This window comes from Podarcis liolepis (assembly GCF_965112155.1).
Source record: "Podarcis liolepis genome assembly, chromosome: 12".
Lineage (NCBI taxonomy): Eukaryota > Metazoa > Chordata > Lepidosauria > Squamata > Lacertidae > Podarcis > Podarcis liolepis.
In genome coordinates, this window is record NC_139563.1 from 36,906,883 (window position 1) to 36,920,504 (window position 13,622).

A 13,622-nucleotide genomic window follows, 5' to 3' on the forward strand; every position below is an offset into this window, starting at 1 on the left:
TTCATTTGGCACCCAAATGTCATATAGCCGGAACTGGGGCTTATAAAGTTTACTGTTTTATAACTTTTAAGGGAAGGCATCAATGTAAAGCCGTCTGTAAATGTGCAAAGCTTTAGTTGCGCTTAGAAGCTCGGGAGAGTTAACCATTCAAGCCCTGGTGTGGGTAAGTAACGTTACATTTCCTAGCAAAAAAAAAAGAGTAGCTGTAGCGAAAATAAATAAATAAATGTTATGTCGAAGGGTGGAATTTATCCCCACCCGCTCAACAACAGCCACAAAACCCTTCCCCAATACCTTTTTGTAAGAGTGCAGAATAAGAAGGTGGATGTATCTGGTTTATTTAAATACTTCCCCCCCCCCCCCATGTTGGACTGGTGCTCACAGATGCAAGACCTTTCTGGCAGGTCTAGCTTTCTTTAACTTATGAGGATGAACCGATGGAGATAGTATAAAGCAAGTTCTGGAGATGATAATGTTGTTGAAGAAAGGACAGTCTTCTTCTTCTTCTTTTTTTCCTCCCCAGCCAAGAAAGAGCAGAAGTTTGGGGCATTCCTTCTCCCTCCCACCCCACTTCCAAGACAAGGAGTTGGCTGAGGGTCTGTTATTGTGAGCCCTCCATCCAAAGAATAACTTTACAATTCCAAGGGATCTGGGGCAATCGTGTCTGCATCTACTTTTAATTTGGGCTGGGTCCTTCTCCAACTTTGCTCTAGTTAGAGTGATGAAGCTGAGGGCACCTCCGTTAGGGTAGAAACCAAACTACCCGCAGAAGTAAAAACAAAAACCGGGGGTTTCGATGGGGAAGAAAGAAAAGGGGGAAACCCTTACAATAGAAAGTTTATTTTTTTCCAGTCAGTTATTTAAAAAAAAAACAGTTTCTTTTCAAAAGCCGATCACATTATTATTGTTGTTGTTGCTGCTATTATTATTATTGTTGTTTGCTCAAACAGCCAGACTTTGACTCTATGTGTAACTTTGTTCACCAAAAGAAAGGAAGGAAGCTATAAGAGAGAAGAGGGGGTGGGAAATACGTTACTGAAGCTGCGCTTAATAAAAAAGCCACTTCTAAGACTTCGTGCAAAGAGAGTCATATACAAAGGCACAAGCAAAGGACATACTGTCTGGAATCACAGTTTTCGTCACAGATTCACTATTCACTACACGTTAGGACACGTTCCGTTTTTGTATTTCGTCATATTCACCTCTACAACAGCCATTAATGGACACAGGGAAATAAGATAGGTCGTTTCTGATCGGAAATCTCGGCCACAGCTTGGAGCTATACAGACACTGACACGTTTTGAACACACATGCACAGCAAAGCACAGCGAGTGCAACACACACAGAGAGAGAACATTGGGAGTCAAACAGGACTTGTAGGGGAGCCAGAAGGGAAGGAATTGAGGGGGGAGCGAACGAGGGAACAGATCGTCCTCCTTTACTTTTGTGTTTGTCTAGGGTGTCTTCCCCCCCCCCCTCGGTTCCCCCTTCCCACTTTACAGTTACTTCAAGTAACACCACTCGCTTCATATAAATAAGTTAAAACATCTACATTGCCCCCCCCCCCCTTCAAGACAAAAGCCATTCAAGACATAAAATGCACGGGAAGCAGATCTACTCGTACGTAACACGCGCTAGAGAGAGAGAGAGGAAGAGAGAGACGCGGGCAGGGGCGGGGTGGGGGGGCTTAATTAAAACAGGCTCAGGATGAAATGATGGGCGAGGGAATCTTCAGCCTCCCAGAGAAGTTGGAGCAAGTCAATGTGGTCTACAGAACGATGGGCAGAAGGAGAGCAGGAGCGGGAAGAGGCTACTGACATTCCACGCAGGGTCAGCTCAATTATAATACTGCTCAGTTACTCGGGTTTTTTTGTTTTGTTTTCTTCCGGGGAAGGAAGAAGGAGAAGGAGCAGCAGCAGCAGCTTCAGGGCCGGGGGCTTTTCCTCTTAAGGGCGGAAGGCTCCTCCCGCCGCTGCCATGCTCATACTCTTCAGCTTGTTATCCTTTTTCCATTTCATCCGCCTGTTTTGGAACCAGATCTTGATCTGTCTCTCTGAGAGGCAAAGAGCGTGCGCTATTTCAATCCTCCGCCTGCGGGTCAGGTATCTATTGAAGTGAAACTCTTTCTCCAGCTCCAGGGTCTGGTAGCGGGTGTAAGCAGTCCGAGCCCTTTTCCCTTCGGGACCCCCTATGTTGTCTGCAACAAAAAATAGAAAGGGGACGACACGGGTTAGACCTTTGGCAAGAGGAGACGTCCCACCGCCGCCACCCCGGATCCTTCCTCTCCAATCTTCCTCTCCCTGATTTCCTTCTCTGTTTGGTATGGGCGTTAAGTTGGGAGAAAATGATCAACAAGTAGCTCCTTCTCCTCTCTCGCTCTCCCCACCCGCATCTATCTCTTCTCCCCTTCCCTCAAATAATATCCCGGGCTCTGAATTTGAGCAGCCTCCCCTTTGCCTCTTCTGAGGAATTTTATTTAATCTGGGGAAGACAGGATGGCAGCTCCCTTCTGCACCCCGATCCTTAATATATTACTACTCGCAAGTAAAAGAAAACAAAACCATTTGGCTTCATGAGAACTTACTTCCTCCTGACAGTATGCTTAGGGTCGTGGGGAAGTTGTTACTAGAGTGAGTTTTACACAAACATAAACACCCAAACCAAGCACCCTCTGAAGTTCTGGTCCCACTCCTGATCTGAACACACTTTATCTGGGAGTCAGTGGGAAGAATTTCCAAGTGCACTATGGACTGCAGGACTAAGCCCCCCCAATTGCCCCCCTCCAACCTCCTCTCTTAAGTTTTCCCTCGACTTCCTTCCCTCCCAGAAAAAAATATTTCACCCCACACCCCCTTTCTTTCTCTCTCTCTCTCTCTCTCTCTCTCTCTCTCTCTCTCTCTCACACACACACACACATTATTTACTCAACTTCTTTTTTGATATAATTAGTAACGGTGTTTTTCACTGGACGGTCCTCGTCATAAATTACAAGGACTGACACGCACTATTCAAGATCCCCCCCTCTCTCTCTCTCACACACACACACGCTTTCCCTCTCTCCCCTCCCCCCAAATTTCAATTACACCTCACAGTCCGGGAGACTTAGAAGAGTTATTAAAGAGAGCTTGGCTCACCCTACCCCGATTTCCAAAGTCCCACTTGCCTTTTCCAAGAGGGACGGGGTTTGGGGGGGGGCTTTCCTCCGCATAGACCAGAAGATCAGACAAGCAGGCAGGCAGAGGAAGACAGAGAGCAAGAGAAAGCACATTTCTTGCCCACCACGTTTCCTCTTTTGCAAACAATCTACCTTCTCTCTCCCTCGACACACACTGCCCCCCCTCCCCACCCCTCTCTCATACATAGATATTGTAATCCGGGCATGCTTTTTACCATGGCTTATGTGCAGTTTTCTCATCCAGGGGTAGATCTGGGGCTGTGGCGGCTGTGGAGCTGTGCTTTGGTCGTTCTGCTGGGGATTCGCCTGCTCGCTGCTGGCCGGGGCGTCCTCCTCGGTGCCGGGCGACGTGCTGAGCCCTTCTCTGCCTAGGTGGTGGGGGTTGTTGCCGGTGCTGCTGGCGCTGCTGCTGGCGCTGGTGCTGCTGCTGCTGCTGGCGCCGCTGCTGGAAGTGGACGAAGTGCTGCTCGAGTTGGCCGTGGAGTTTTTCACGCTGCCGCCGTGATGAGCGTCGCCGCTGACAGGCGAGGTGGCCGCCGCCACGGCAGCGGCGCAGGGCAGAGGGTCAGGCGGAGGCGAGTGAGTGGCCCCCGTGGCCCCCGCCGCCGCCCGGCTGGCGTACCTGGCCTCGGGGGCAGCGCTGGCGGGGTAGCTGCTGCGAGCCCTCTCCGAGGGGCCCCCTGCCCCAAAGTGGCTGGAAGCCGAGCGGCCGACGCTGAGGTCCATGCCATTGTAGCCGTAGCCTCCGCCGCCACCGCCGCCGCCGCCGTACCTGCCGGAATGCATGCTGGCGGAGTCCCTGAATTGCTCGCTCACGGCACTGGGATCTCCATAATTATGTAACGGGTAGTCCGGGCCATTTGGATAGCGACCGCAAAATGAGTTTACAAAATAAGAGCTCATTTGTTTTTTTTGTTGATGATGATTTTTTTGTTGTTGTTGTTGGTTGGGATTTTTTTGTTGCTTTTTTTTTTGATCGGGGGGCTTGATTTGTGGCTCTTTGCTTCGTTTTTTGGTGCGTCTATAGCACCCTAGCACAATTTATGATGAATTATGGAAATGACTGGGACATGTACTTGGTTCCCTCCTACGTAGGCACCCAAATATGGGGTACGGCTTCATATCACGTGCTTTTGTTGTCCAGTCGTAAATCCTGCCTGATGACCTCTAGAGGTAAACTCGTGCACTAAATGGGGGAGTTTGGGTGGATGCTGGAAGGGCTGGGGCGCGCGCACCGGCGCGCGCACCCGGCCGCCAGCTCGCGACTGTCAGTCGGCCTCGTGCGCCACCCTCTGGAGGAAAGCGGGATCTTCACCTCCGCAACACCCCCCCCCCCAGCCCCAGCGAGGGGCTTACTCGCAAGTCTGGGGTCGAATCGAGGTTACAGCCCATTATAGCAAAATTATGGCATCTCTCACACAGTTCCATTAGTATGGACCAATTTTTAAGGGCTATCGGCTCCAGATCAGAAAACCAGCAAGAATTCAGAAGCATAGGGGAGAAATAATATATTCAACCTTTCCTTTTCAATAAGATTCCTTTTAATCTTGCACATTCCTTTATTATTTCCTAACATCCCCCATTCTGCTAGAGATTCTTTACAAACAAAAGCTATATAAATAGAGAGAGCCATATATATATATACAGGGGTTTCTTTTGCGGGAGGAAGGGAAAAGACTAATTATTATTGAAGCCAATTAGAGGAAAGCAATAAACCCCAACATTCTAGCAACAATTACTATGGTGTCCTTTTTTCTCAGGCGCTTGAAAAACCAGGATAAAAGGGGTGGCGGGGGATCGATCGCTGTGCATTTTTAAAGATCAGTGCCGATTTCAAAATTTCCTTCCGCTGAGCTGTTCTCTAAGCCTCTTTTAAACAGCCTGGAACTAAAAGCAAGCAAACCCCAGTATCATTTTATGACACCATGGCATATTCTCTTCCTCCCCCACCCAATTTCACAACAACATATATATATATATATATAAGGTTGGTGATCTTTTGAGGGGTAGGTTATCACTGTTTCACTTTTATTAGTATTCAGAGTCATTGCCCAAAAAGTACACTTTTCATAGTATCGAAAAAGACCTTTGCATTTCCACATATACACAGAGGACGCCAAACACACTTAATCGCATATATAAAGACACATTTTCACTGTCACTGTTATTTTTAAAGCAAACCGTGCTTGCGCCGGATCCTTCTTCCACACATTCTCAATGAAAGCATAGAATAGTAGCTACATTTCGACTTTGCTTCCATCACCATCATAATTTACTGTCGTTGTTTAGAAATTTAACCAAATGTGGAGGAGGGGGGTTGGGGAAACAGCCACGATTCAGTATTCTGCCTACTCCTTCAACAGTACACAGAAATCAAAGTTACCCTCGATAGTCAAGTTGTGTTTGTGAGCGTGCATATACATGTGTGTGTACACAAACACAGACACACACACACACACTCCTCTAATTCGAACTCTACCCATCTCTGCCTGCCCGGAGATACTTCTCCCTTCACTTGTTGTGCTTTTAATTACAGTATTTTGAGCTTTGTGGGGGTTTTTTTTAATGCAGGCTTTTGCTAATTAAAACAAAACAGTACGCAAATACGTGGCCATTTTGAAACATCCATAGCGGTTCATCAACACTTCAAGGCTGTACTTAAAAAAAAAAAAACCACAACAGAAAAACGCTTAATCTCATTATTGAAATTTCCCCTTTCCCTCTTTTTCTTTTTGGTGGGGTGGGATCCTAACTAAATATTTCAATCATATGTACAAGGAAACAGGCTTTTCCTAATCTGTACTGTAATATTTCGGCGCCATAAAGTCGCTATGGTGGCAACTTTAATCATGGGTCTTTTTATTTTTTGTTTTGTATTTTTTTAAAAAAAATCCGAATGAATGGGCTCAGGTCTGAGGTGAAAAGGAGACGAACAATGGCACCAATCTATCCCGAGTTAGCAGCGAAGACATAAATAAGACGCATGTACATCTCTGGCCGTCCTAGAATATGGAGGTTTTCCTCTGAGCAAGCGACCGCCGCCTCCCTCTTTTTTTGTCCCTGGAAGCCATTCCACCAATTTCCAGTCTTTCATATTATCACCGATGCTCCACTTCAAAGTTTGCTTGGTGTGGTTTGGTTTTTTTAAAGAATCTTGATACCATCTGAAGCATATCCTAACCTACACTTTGGAGACCTGACTATGTACATCACTCCCTTCCATGTCCATTTATCCTACCGATCCAGAAATTCACAGTTAATTGCAAATATATATAGATATATATAAATAGGTATATATTTTAATCAAGCCTTTGAAAGTCGTCAGAACCATTACAATACGAATTATATCTATATATATATATATATTCCTGGAGGAACATAAGAGGGGAGGGGTAAAGGGAGATGTAAAAAGCAACTTAAAGAGAGGGTATGGTGGCAACTCCACACACCCGCCTCGTTGTAAGCATTGTTTTACTCCCCTGACTTTTCCTCTGTTTCTTCTCCCGGCTGGGTGGAATTGATGAGTTTGCTTTCTTTTTTCCATTTCATCCTCCTGTTTTGAAACCAGATTTTAATCTGCCGCTCAGTGAGGCAGAGAGCGTTCGCTATCTCAATCCGTCGCCTCCTGGTTAAATATCTGTTATAGTGAAATTCCTTCTCTAACTCTAAGGTCTGGTATCTGGTGTAGGTCTGCCTGCCCCGTCTGCCGTGCGTTCCGTATACTGCACCTAGGGAAGGAAAGACAAGATGGTCTCAGTTGAAGAGGCCTTCGTGCTTTCTGTTAACAATGGAGGAAAACTGCTTCGAGCTGCGCTGGTGTGTGTGTGTTTTCCCCCCTCTCTCCCCCACCCCCAGCCCATATCCCTGCATAGGAAGATATAAGGAGATGCGTGGGGAAAGTTCAGTCCCTTCCTCAACGTTTCCCGGGTTAAATTTTCCCAGGGGTATCTAAGTTGGTAGCAGAACTTTGGGAAGCCAATGTTCGTATTGACGTCGGGGCTAAAATTCCGCGCTCAACGCGCAGAAAATACTCTCATATGGCACGCAAACGGGCACATATGCACACGCTGTGACTGACTCTGTGTGGGGCGTGTAACATTTCTATCTCGCTGTGGCGTCGGCAAAAACTCAGGCTGCAATCCTATACCCATCTGCCTGGGAGTAAACCCCATGGAACTCAACAGGACCCACTTATAAGTGAACATGCCTAAGATCACGCCGATAGGGTACCTGGGCAGGATCCGGACAAAGTTAAGCAGCTCCATTGGTTTTCAGAGGCAAACTCGAGCAGGCGCACGTCCTTAACTCTGCTCGATTTAAAATAAGTGCGACCTGAAAGTGCTTAACTTTGTCTGGACCACGACCTTCCATAATAATTAAAGCAACAGATACCAGTATCTGAGCTCATTTATTTGCAAGGCCATCGATTTCAGTAAAGCCTACTTTCAAGGAAGTGCTCTTAGGATAACAGCCTAGAAACGAACATAATTACAAAGAAATAAATCCTAGTATGCATTCTTAAAGCAACAAGCCCCCGCCCCAGCAGTGTTATATTTACTGCAGTGTGGTACCCCCAAAAGAAACAAACTCACAACGGAGAAGGTAAACTTATGTAGGAAAAACCTGAATAAAAATGCGTCGTGGAGTTTAAATTTTGCATGTCTTTTCCAAACTTCCCCTTTAAGATGGACAAAGGATGAAATTCTGATCCATTGAAATCAATGGGAATTTGGCCATTGATCAAGTTTCCTCTCTTCCCACCTCCTCCGCCCCCAGTAGATGATTTGTGTGCGTGCACATATTACTGGAAAACGTGCATTCAGTAGCTAATACTTACACACTAATGAGTGGGTGAAGGGAGGGGGAAGAGAGGATCTGTCTTGCAAATATATTGAGCAGTCAATACAGAGGGCATATTCCTCTGCATCAGTCTTTGGCTCTCAGGGAAGCGGGCTTCTTTTAACCATGATTATTTCGTACTGGTAGCAGCAGTAACCACCAGCCAAGCCTACAACGAGCACCAGATCTTAGTACTTTATACCGAACTGGCTCTCAGGTATGACTGTTGGGCACTGCAACCTTTATCTGCTGACTCAGACTTTAGGCGACCTTTCCTTTAAAATAAATAAATAAATGCATACTTTTTCAAAGTAGCCCCCCCCACCCGACCTCACCCCGCCCAGCAAAGTGTCAGGATAGAGGAGAACCTGGAGAGGAATCTCAGTCTACCCATTTGCTTGCAGGTGACACTGGTCTTCATAGATCCAGCTCACCCCCCTGCAAAAACCCCCTCTCATATTCCTCCATCCTCCCCCAAAGCCCTTTATCTCTCTCCCCCCTCACCTTCACTTTCACCCTCACTCGCCCGCCCACCCCTTGAGTCTTGCTTGCATCCCTGTGACTTACCAGCGCACGAGTTCATCCTTTGCATCCAAGGATAAACAGGGCTGCTGTACTTCCGGTCGCTTCCTTCCTCGTTCAGGATTTTGGCCGGCCCGCTCTCGGGCTTGTACTGCTGGTCAGAAGCAAAGCAGGGCAGATAGTCCCCAGGGTGGCTGGCCCTTTGCTTGCCACTGCCGGAGGGCGAGGAGGCGCCGCCCAAGTCCTTGTCTGGATAGAAGCAGGAGGCTCCATAGTCATAGGATGCCCGGTTGCAGGCGATGACCGTGTTGGTGGACTGTTGATAGAAGCAAGGTGAGGAGTAGGTCTTGTCCTGCAGGCTGCCGGCCCCATAAGAGGCTGGGAAGTGCCTCAGAGCCTCGTACCCAGCTGGGTAGATGGGGATCTGCCCGAGGAACGACTCCTGCCCATTAGGCAGGCTCCCCGGGAAAGTGGGATTCACAAAATAGGAACTCATTGACGCTCCCCAGATCCCGGACCGTGATTTGTTGTGTATTAGTACATCTGGCTATAACTATTAGTAGTCATCGAAGTGGTTTGTTTCTGGATGGCCGAGCGCCAAAAGCGACAGCAGCAAATAGCACCAGCTGATGGCTCGGCGACCAATGAGAGAGCGGCGGAGGGCCCTTCTCCCCTGGGACCCGCCGCCACCGAACCAGCAAAGTTACAAACAACACCCCCCAGCCGCCGTATCTCAGCCGCCGCCGGAGCCCGGCAGATGGATGGCAACTTGGAAACAGCGGTTATCGTCCTCTGTGCCAAAAAGCTGGAGGCGGGGGGAAGGCTAGAGAGGAATTGGGTGTGTGTGTGTGTGTGTGTGTGTGTGTGTGTGTGTGTGTGTGTTGTTGTATAGATAAATAAATCAAGGTGATTGTAGACACCCAGAGCACAGCCCCGCTGGCATCTGTAAGCAAAAGAGGCACCTCTGCAAAGTTAGGGTGTCTAGACTGAAGGCGTTATGAAGCAGCACCCAGGAAACTCCCCATTGCCCCCTCTCCATTGATTCTCCCGCCAGGACCCCTCAGCCTCCCCCCTCCCCGGAAGATGAAAGCAAGGCAGCCGGTTGGTTGATTTATGTGGTATCTAAGAATTTTAAAAATATAATAAGAAAATGTCAAACAAGTTCGAAAACGGGAACTTCTGTTCACTGATCGGATTAAAAAGAGACCACCTCAGTTAAAAGCTTCCATTGTTTTCACATATTCCTAGTCCGGGGTGGGGCGGGGAGAATAAGCTTAGTCATACAAGGCTTCCCAAAATGTTTAGATTCAGGTAATAATAATAATAATAATAATAATAATAATAATAATAATAATAATAATAATAATAATAATAATAATAAATAATATCGAATACCGCTTAGCCTAGTTTTATTTGGTTAGTAAGAAAACACGCGCACGCAGATACGTCTCTCTGCAATAATTCTTCTTCTTTGAGCCTCTTGGTGGCTGAGGAAAATAATCTCGTCTGTTAAGCTTGACCCAGACAATTTTAATAGTAATTCGGAAAGCAGGAAAGAAGTGAGGATGTCTCGACGTGGTTGTTATTGTGTGTTGGCAGTGGGTGGTGTGTGTTTTTGTTATTGTTTTTGGCAAAGGAATCCTCTCGAAAGTAGCTGAGGACAAGACATCAGAAGCTTTGAAAAGGCTGAATCATTCCGGCAAGGACAGGCTTGTTTTTCTTGTTGACATTTTTTAACTCGTCAAGGAATATATCTGCAGCTTTAGTCCTTGTTTTTGTCTCAGTCTGGCAGGCAGAGGGGAAACCCGTCATGGCGAACTTTGCACAAATACCCTTTATCGCCAGTACTTTGGGTGGGGGGGGGGGCTGCCCCTTTTCATCTTTATATTTAACCTGGCTGTTGTGGACTCCCCCAGACATCACCTAGCAAGCACCACACTGTAATCCCTCCCCCACAAACGTGGTGGAAATTTTAGGGTGATGAATAGAAGGCGGTACGCCTAGGCCTAAGGTAGCAGAGGTACTAATGCTAACATCTGATAGATCCACGCTTTTAATACATTTGATTCATTTCTAAGCAGGTTTACTCAGAAGTAAGTCCCCCCCCTGAGCCCATTAGGACTTTGGTCCCAAGTAAAGTGTCTTTAGGGCAGAGGCCCACAAAATGGTTTCTGTGCCAATTGCCTGGGTAGCGATTTACACTTCCCTCCACAAGACTCGAGTTTTTGAATGGGCGCTTTAAAAACTATCCCTCAATTGGCTTGAAAGCCGTGAGCTTTGTCCCAGTTGCAATCTGGTTTGTTTCATTTCCGGAGTCCCATTACGGGATCTATAAAACAGCAGTAAGTTAAAACGTCTCCCCACCGTGTGCATTGTTTGCGCCCCTCATCGGGGTTTCACAGGCAACTCTCGATTACCTCCAATAATGGCGAGTGCTTTCAAAGGACTTCCCCAATCTTTCCGCTAAAAGGTTACCTATAAATGCAATCGATAGTATAGGTGGGAGAGCTCAGAAGCAGAGGAACAGGAAGCTAACCATTCGCCGAGAACAACAAAAAATGAGTAAATCACGTTTCAAACATTTTTACAGTGCAGCTATATAACGTCAGGATGCACAAGGCGCTTGAAAGTGGGAAACTTCATACGGTTGAAGGACAGGTAAAACATTTCTTCATTCTCTATTAATATTTTCAGGAAGTTGTGCTGGGGTTCCCCATCCCATCAGTTTTAATGAACCAAAATGCCACTCTCAAATTATCCTGCAAAGACCAGCAGCCAGGAAAAATACAAACTGTAGGGAAGTGTCTGTAAATTCAGCGCAATATAACGAAGGCATCTCCCTCATTTTTCTTTTACTCCTTTTACTCACCAAGAACCAAATAAAGCAGAATTAAAAGTACGAAAGTGCATGCAACGCTCACCAGGTCTCTTAACGAGGTTATTTAGCAAGATGCAATGTAATAATAACAATGTCATGGTTGCATTCCAATGTACAAATATATATATATATCAAGGTCTGCCAGTAGAAAAAGTCGCCCCTCCCCAGCTAGAGGTTCCGAGACCCACATCTGCTAAGCAGAAGCCTTGCCATAGACTGCAGCTTCTCAAATGAACCCAGACAAGCTCCCGGAGACACATTCCTGACCGAAGCAAGGTAAACAGCTGGAGTGGCCCCGTTTAAAAGAAAACATGCAAAACTCCAAAACTTTTTTTAAAAAAATATATAGCAGTACCCATCGATTTAAAATGTGTGACTACCCGTTTAACAGTGCGAGGTTTCCCCCCATCCACCCCCTTTGCTCTCGGGCTTTCATTCAATCGAAGCCATAAGTCAAACAAAGTTAGAATACAGGTGCGGGGGGCAGTTACCCTCTTAAGCTTAAAAGCTCCGTTTCCCTAAGGTATAAATCCACTTGCAAATCCTTCTTAGGTTCAGAGGTGTAACAGAAAGCAACATTTAGCTAACAGCCGCTAATCCAAACAGTTCTCGCAATCCCAGCTATTGTTTAGACTGGACGTGTTAGTAGCCCTTCCTGGTCCTTCCAATTCACCACGCCAAAACATTCAGTTCAACAACAATATCTTTCCGGGGTGTCCCCTTCAAATCCCGTCTGCCACGTAAATGTTTTTAAGCTCTCGCGGAAAAAGAATCCTTAAAGCGATACGGCTTGAGGTGGGCAACTGAAGGCCGATTTTTACAAATAGAGTTTTCCAATGGAGAACCACCCGCTACGTTCTGCGGGTGTGTGTGTGTTTGTATGTGTGTGTGTGTGTGATACTGGCGGTTGCCCCAGCTCACTCTGCGTCCAGTACCACCTTCAACCACACAGTGGCAGCACTGAGTACACTCCACTTGGCGATAAATAATCCGACATTCACTGCGGTTGCAGTCAGCCAGATACTGCAATGCAATGCACACGTAATTCTTTATCAGCTCGGAGAAGTGGGGGGGGGGGGACACCCATCGTTCTGAACACATAAGATAATTGCTTCTCATCTTTAACAACTGAAATGAATATTTGAAGATATGCAATCCGAAATATTTTCCTCCCAGAAAACCATTTTAAGGAGACGACACAAAATGGGCGCATCACACAAAATTACGTACCCTTACGAAAATATTGCTTCACCACATCCCTCCACCTATACCAATTTTGAGGATAATTTTCTATTATTTCATTAACCTGTTTTTCTCTCACATCCACACAAACACTCCCCCGTCTCCACCAAACAAAAAGCCTCATTTTGTGATTCTGAAGTAAGCTTCCTTATTGCATTTAATCCTTAGTTATCATTAAGGAACAAGCTGCATTTCGGGACTTTAAAAAGCTCCTAATGTTATCCAGGCGCCATACGATATACGTGACTACCATGCTATTGTACGTACATCTTCATCCGAAGATGGAGCAATCCAGTGCATGCATAATCTATCCTCTGACGTTACCGGAATTAATTTCCACCTAACATCTAAAATGAAGCGATAAGTTCCTAAACTCTCTATTTACATTGACAGATCTCATAGCAACAACAACCACGCATTAAACACACAAAAAGTCAAAACGCACCCGCTTTGCTAAAATACACATTTTAGAACCATTCCAGCTCTGCCTTACTATCAACGCAACATTTAATGAGACGGTTTCTAAAATCTCCCGTGGCTTCAAAAAAATACAGGTTATTCTTAAGCAAATGTAGCTGCAGCCGGTGTTAAAATAGCATATCTACAGGCTCACTAGCAGTTCTGGTCTGTTTTGATTGCACCCGGCACAATCCAGAAAGCTTAGAGAGTCAATTGGCACCATCGCACCTTTGGCGGATCAACATTCTATGTCTAATCTGTTTCAGAGAAGGATGCTCATTTTCCAGGTTTGTCTAGTCTAATGTTATAACAGAGGTTGCTTGCTCATGCTGGTAGTTCTCTGAATTTCTCACCTTTTTAGGTTCTGGCTTGCAGGAGCCCCTGCTACTTTGACAGCTGTCGCTTTGGCTGCACCGGAGACGAATCGCCCTCCTTTTGGTGCCAGAAGAAGCAGGAAATTAGCCAGGTTGCGAGTTGAAAATCTGCCACTCCAGCGCTTTGAATCCA

General features: G+C 46.3%; 3 protein-coding genes and 1 long non-coding RNA gene across 5 annotated transcripts in view; 1 reads left to right on the top strand and 3 right to left on the bottom strand.

Moving 5' to 3' along the window:
• HOXA3 (homeobox A3) overlaps window positions 1-13,610 on the bottom strand; it is a 52,354-nt gene extending 38,744 nt beyond the window's left edge. Inside the window, exon 1 of one of the 2 annotated variants that reach the window (XM_083468990.1) lies at window positions 13,469-13,610. The gene's annotated coding sequence lies outside the window, so the exon portion shown is untranslated. The remainder of the gene's footprint in view (window positions 1-13,468) is intronic. The other variant, XM_083468986.1, reaches the window with a different exon arrangement.
• HOXA5 (homeobox A5) lies at window positions 825-4,126 on the bottom strand. The gene is made up of 2 exons (XM_083468999.1): window positions 3,391-4,126; window positions 825-2,197 (listed from the first exon to the last, which is right to left on the bottom strand). The coding sequence occupies exons 1-2, from the start codon at window positions 4,076-4,078 to the stop codon at window positions 1,947-1,949; spliced, it is 939 nt and encodes a 312-aa protein (XP_083325125.1). The 5' UTR covers window positions 4,079-4,126; the 3' UTR covers window positions 825-1,946.
• LOC310690293 lies at window positions 1,706-13,614 on the top strand. Its single transcript, XR_014518024.1, has 3 exons — window positions 1,706-1,830; window positions 11,127-11,194; window positions 13,477-13,614. It is a non-coding gene; the product is annotated as an uncharacterized lncRNA (long non-coding RNA).
• HOXA6 (homeobox A6) lies at window positions 6,064-9,786 on the bottom strand. The gene is made up of 2 exons (XM_083469002.1): window positions 8,582-9,786; window positions 6,064-6,903 (listed from the first exon to the last, which is right to left on the bottom strand). The coding sequence occupies exons 1-2, from the start codon at window positions 9,030-9,032 to the stop codon at window positions 6,647-6,649; spliced, it is 708 nt and encodes a 235-aa protein (XP_083325128.1). The 5' UTR covers window positions 9,033-9,786; the 3' UTR covers window positions 6,064-6,646.
• Window positions 13,615-13,622: the final 8 nt, after the last annotated feature.

Excerpts from the sequence above, each read along its gene's own strand:
- HOXA5 (XM_083468999.1), bottom strand. The coding sequence starts at position 4,078 with ATGAGCTCTTATTTTGTAAACTCATTTTGCGGTCGCTATCCAAATGGC. Across the intron at positions 2,198-3,390 it reads AAAACTGCACATAAGCCATG|ACAACATAGGGGGTCCCGAA; the intron begins GTAAAAAGCATG and ends TTTTTGTTGCAG.
- HOXA6 (XM_083469002.1), bottom strand. The coding sequence starts at position 9,032 with ATGAGTTCCTATTTTGTGAATCCCACTTTCCCGGGGAGCCTGCCTAAT. Across the intron at positions 6,904-8,581 it reads AAGGATGAACTCGTGCGCTG|GTGCAGTATACGGAACGCAC; the intron begins GTAAGTCACAGG and ends TTCCTTCCCTAG.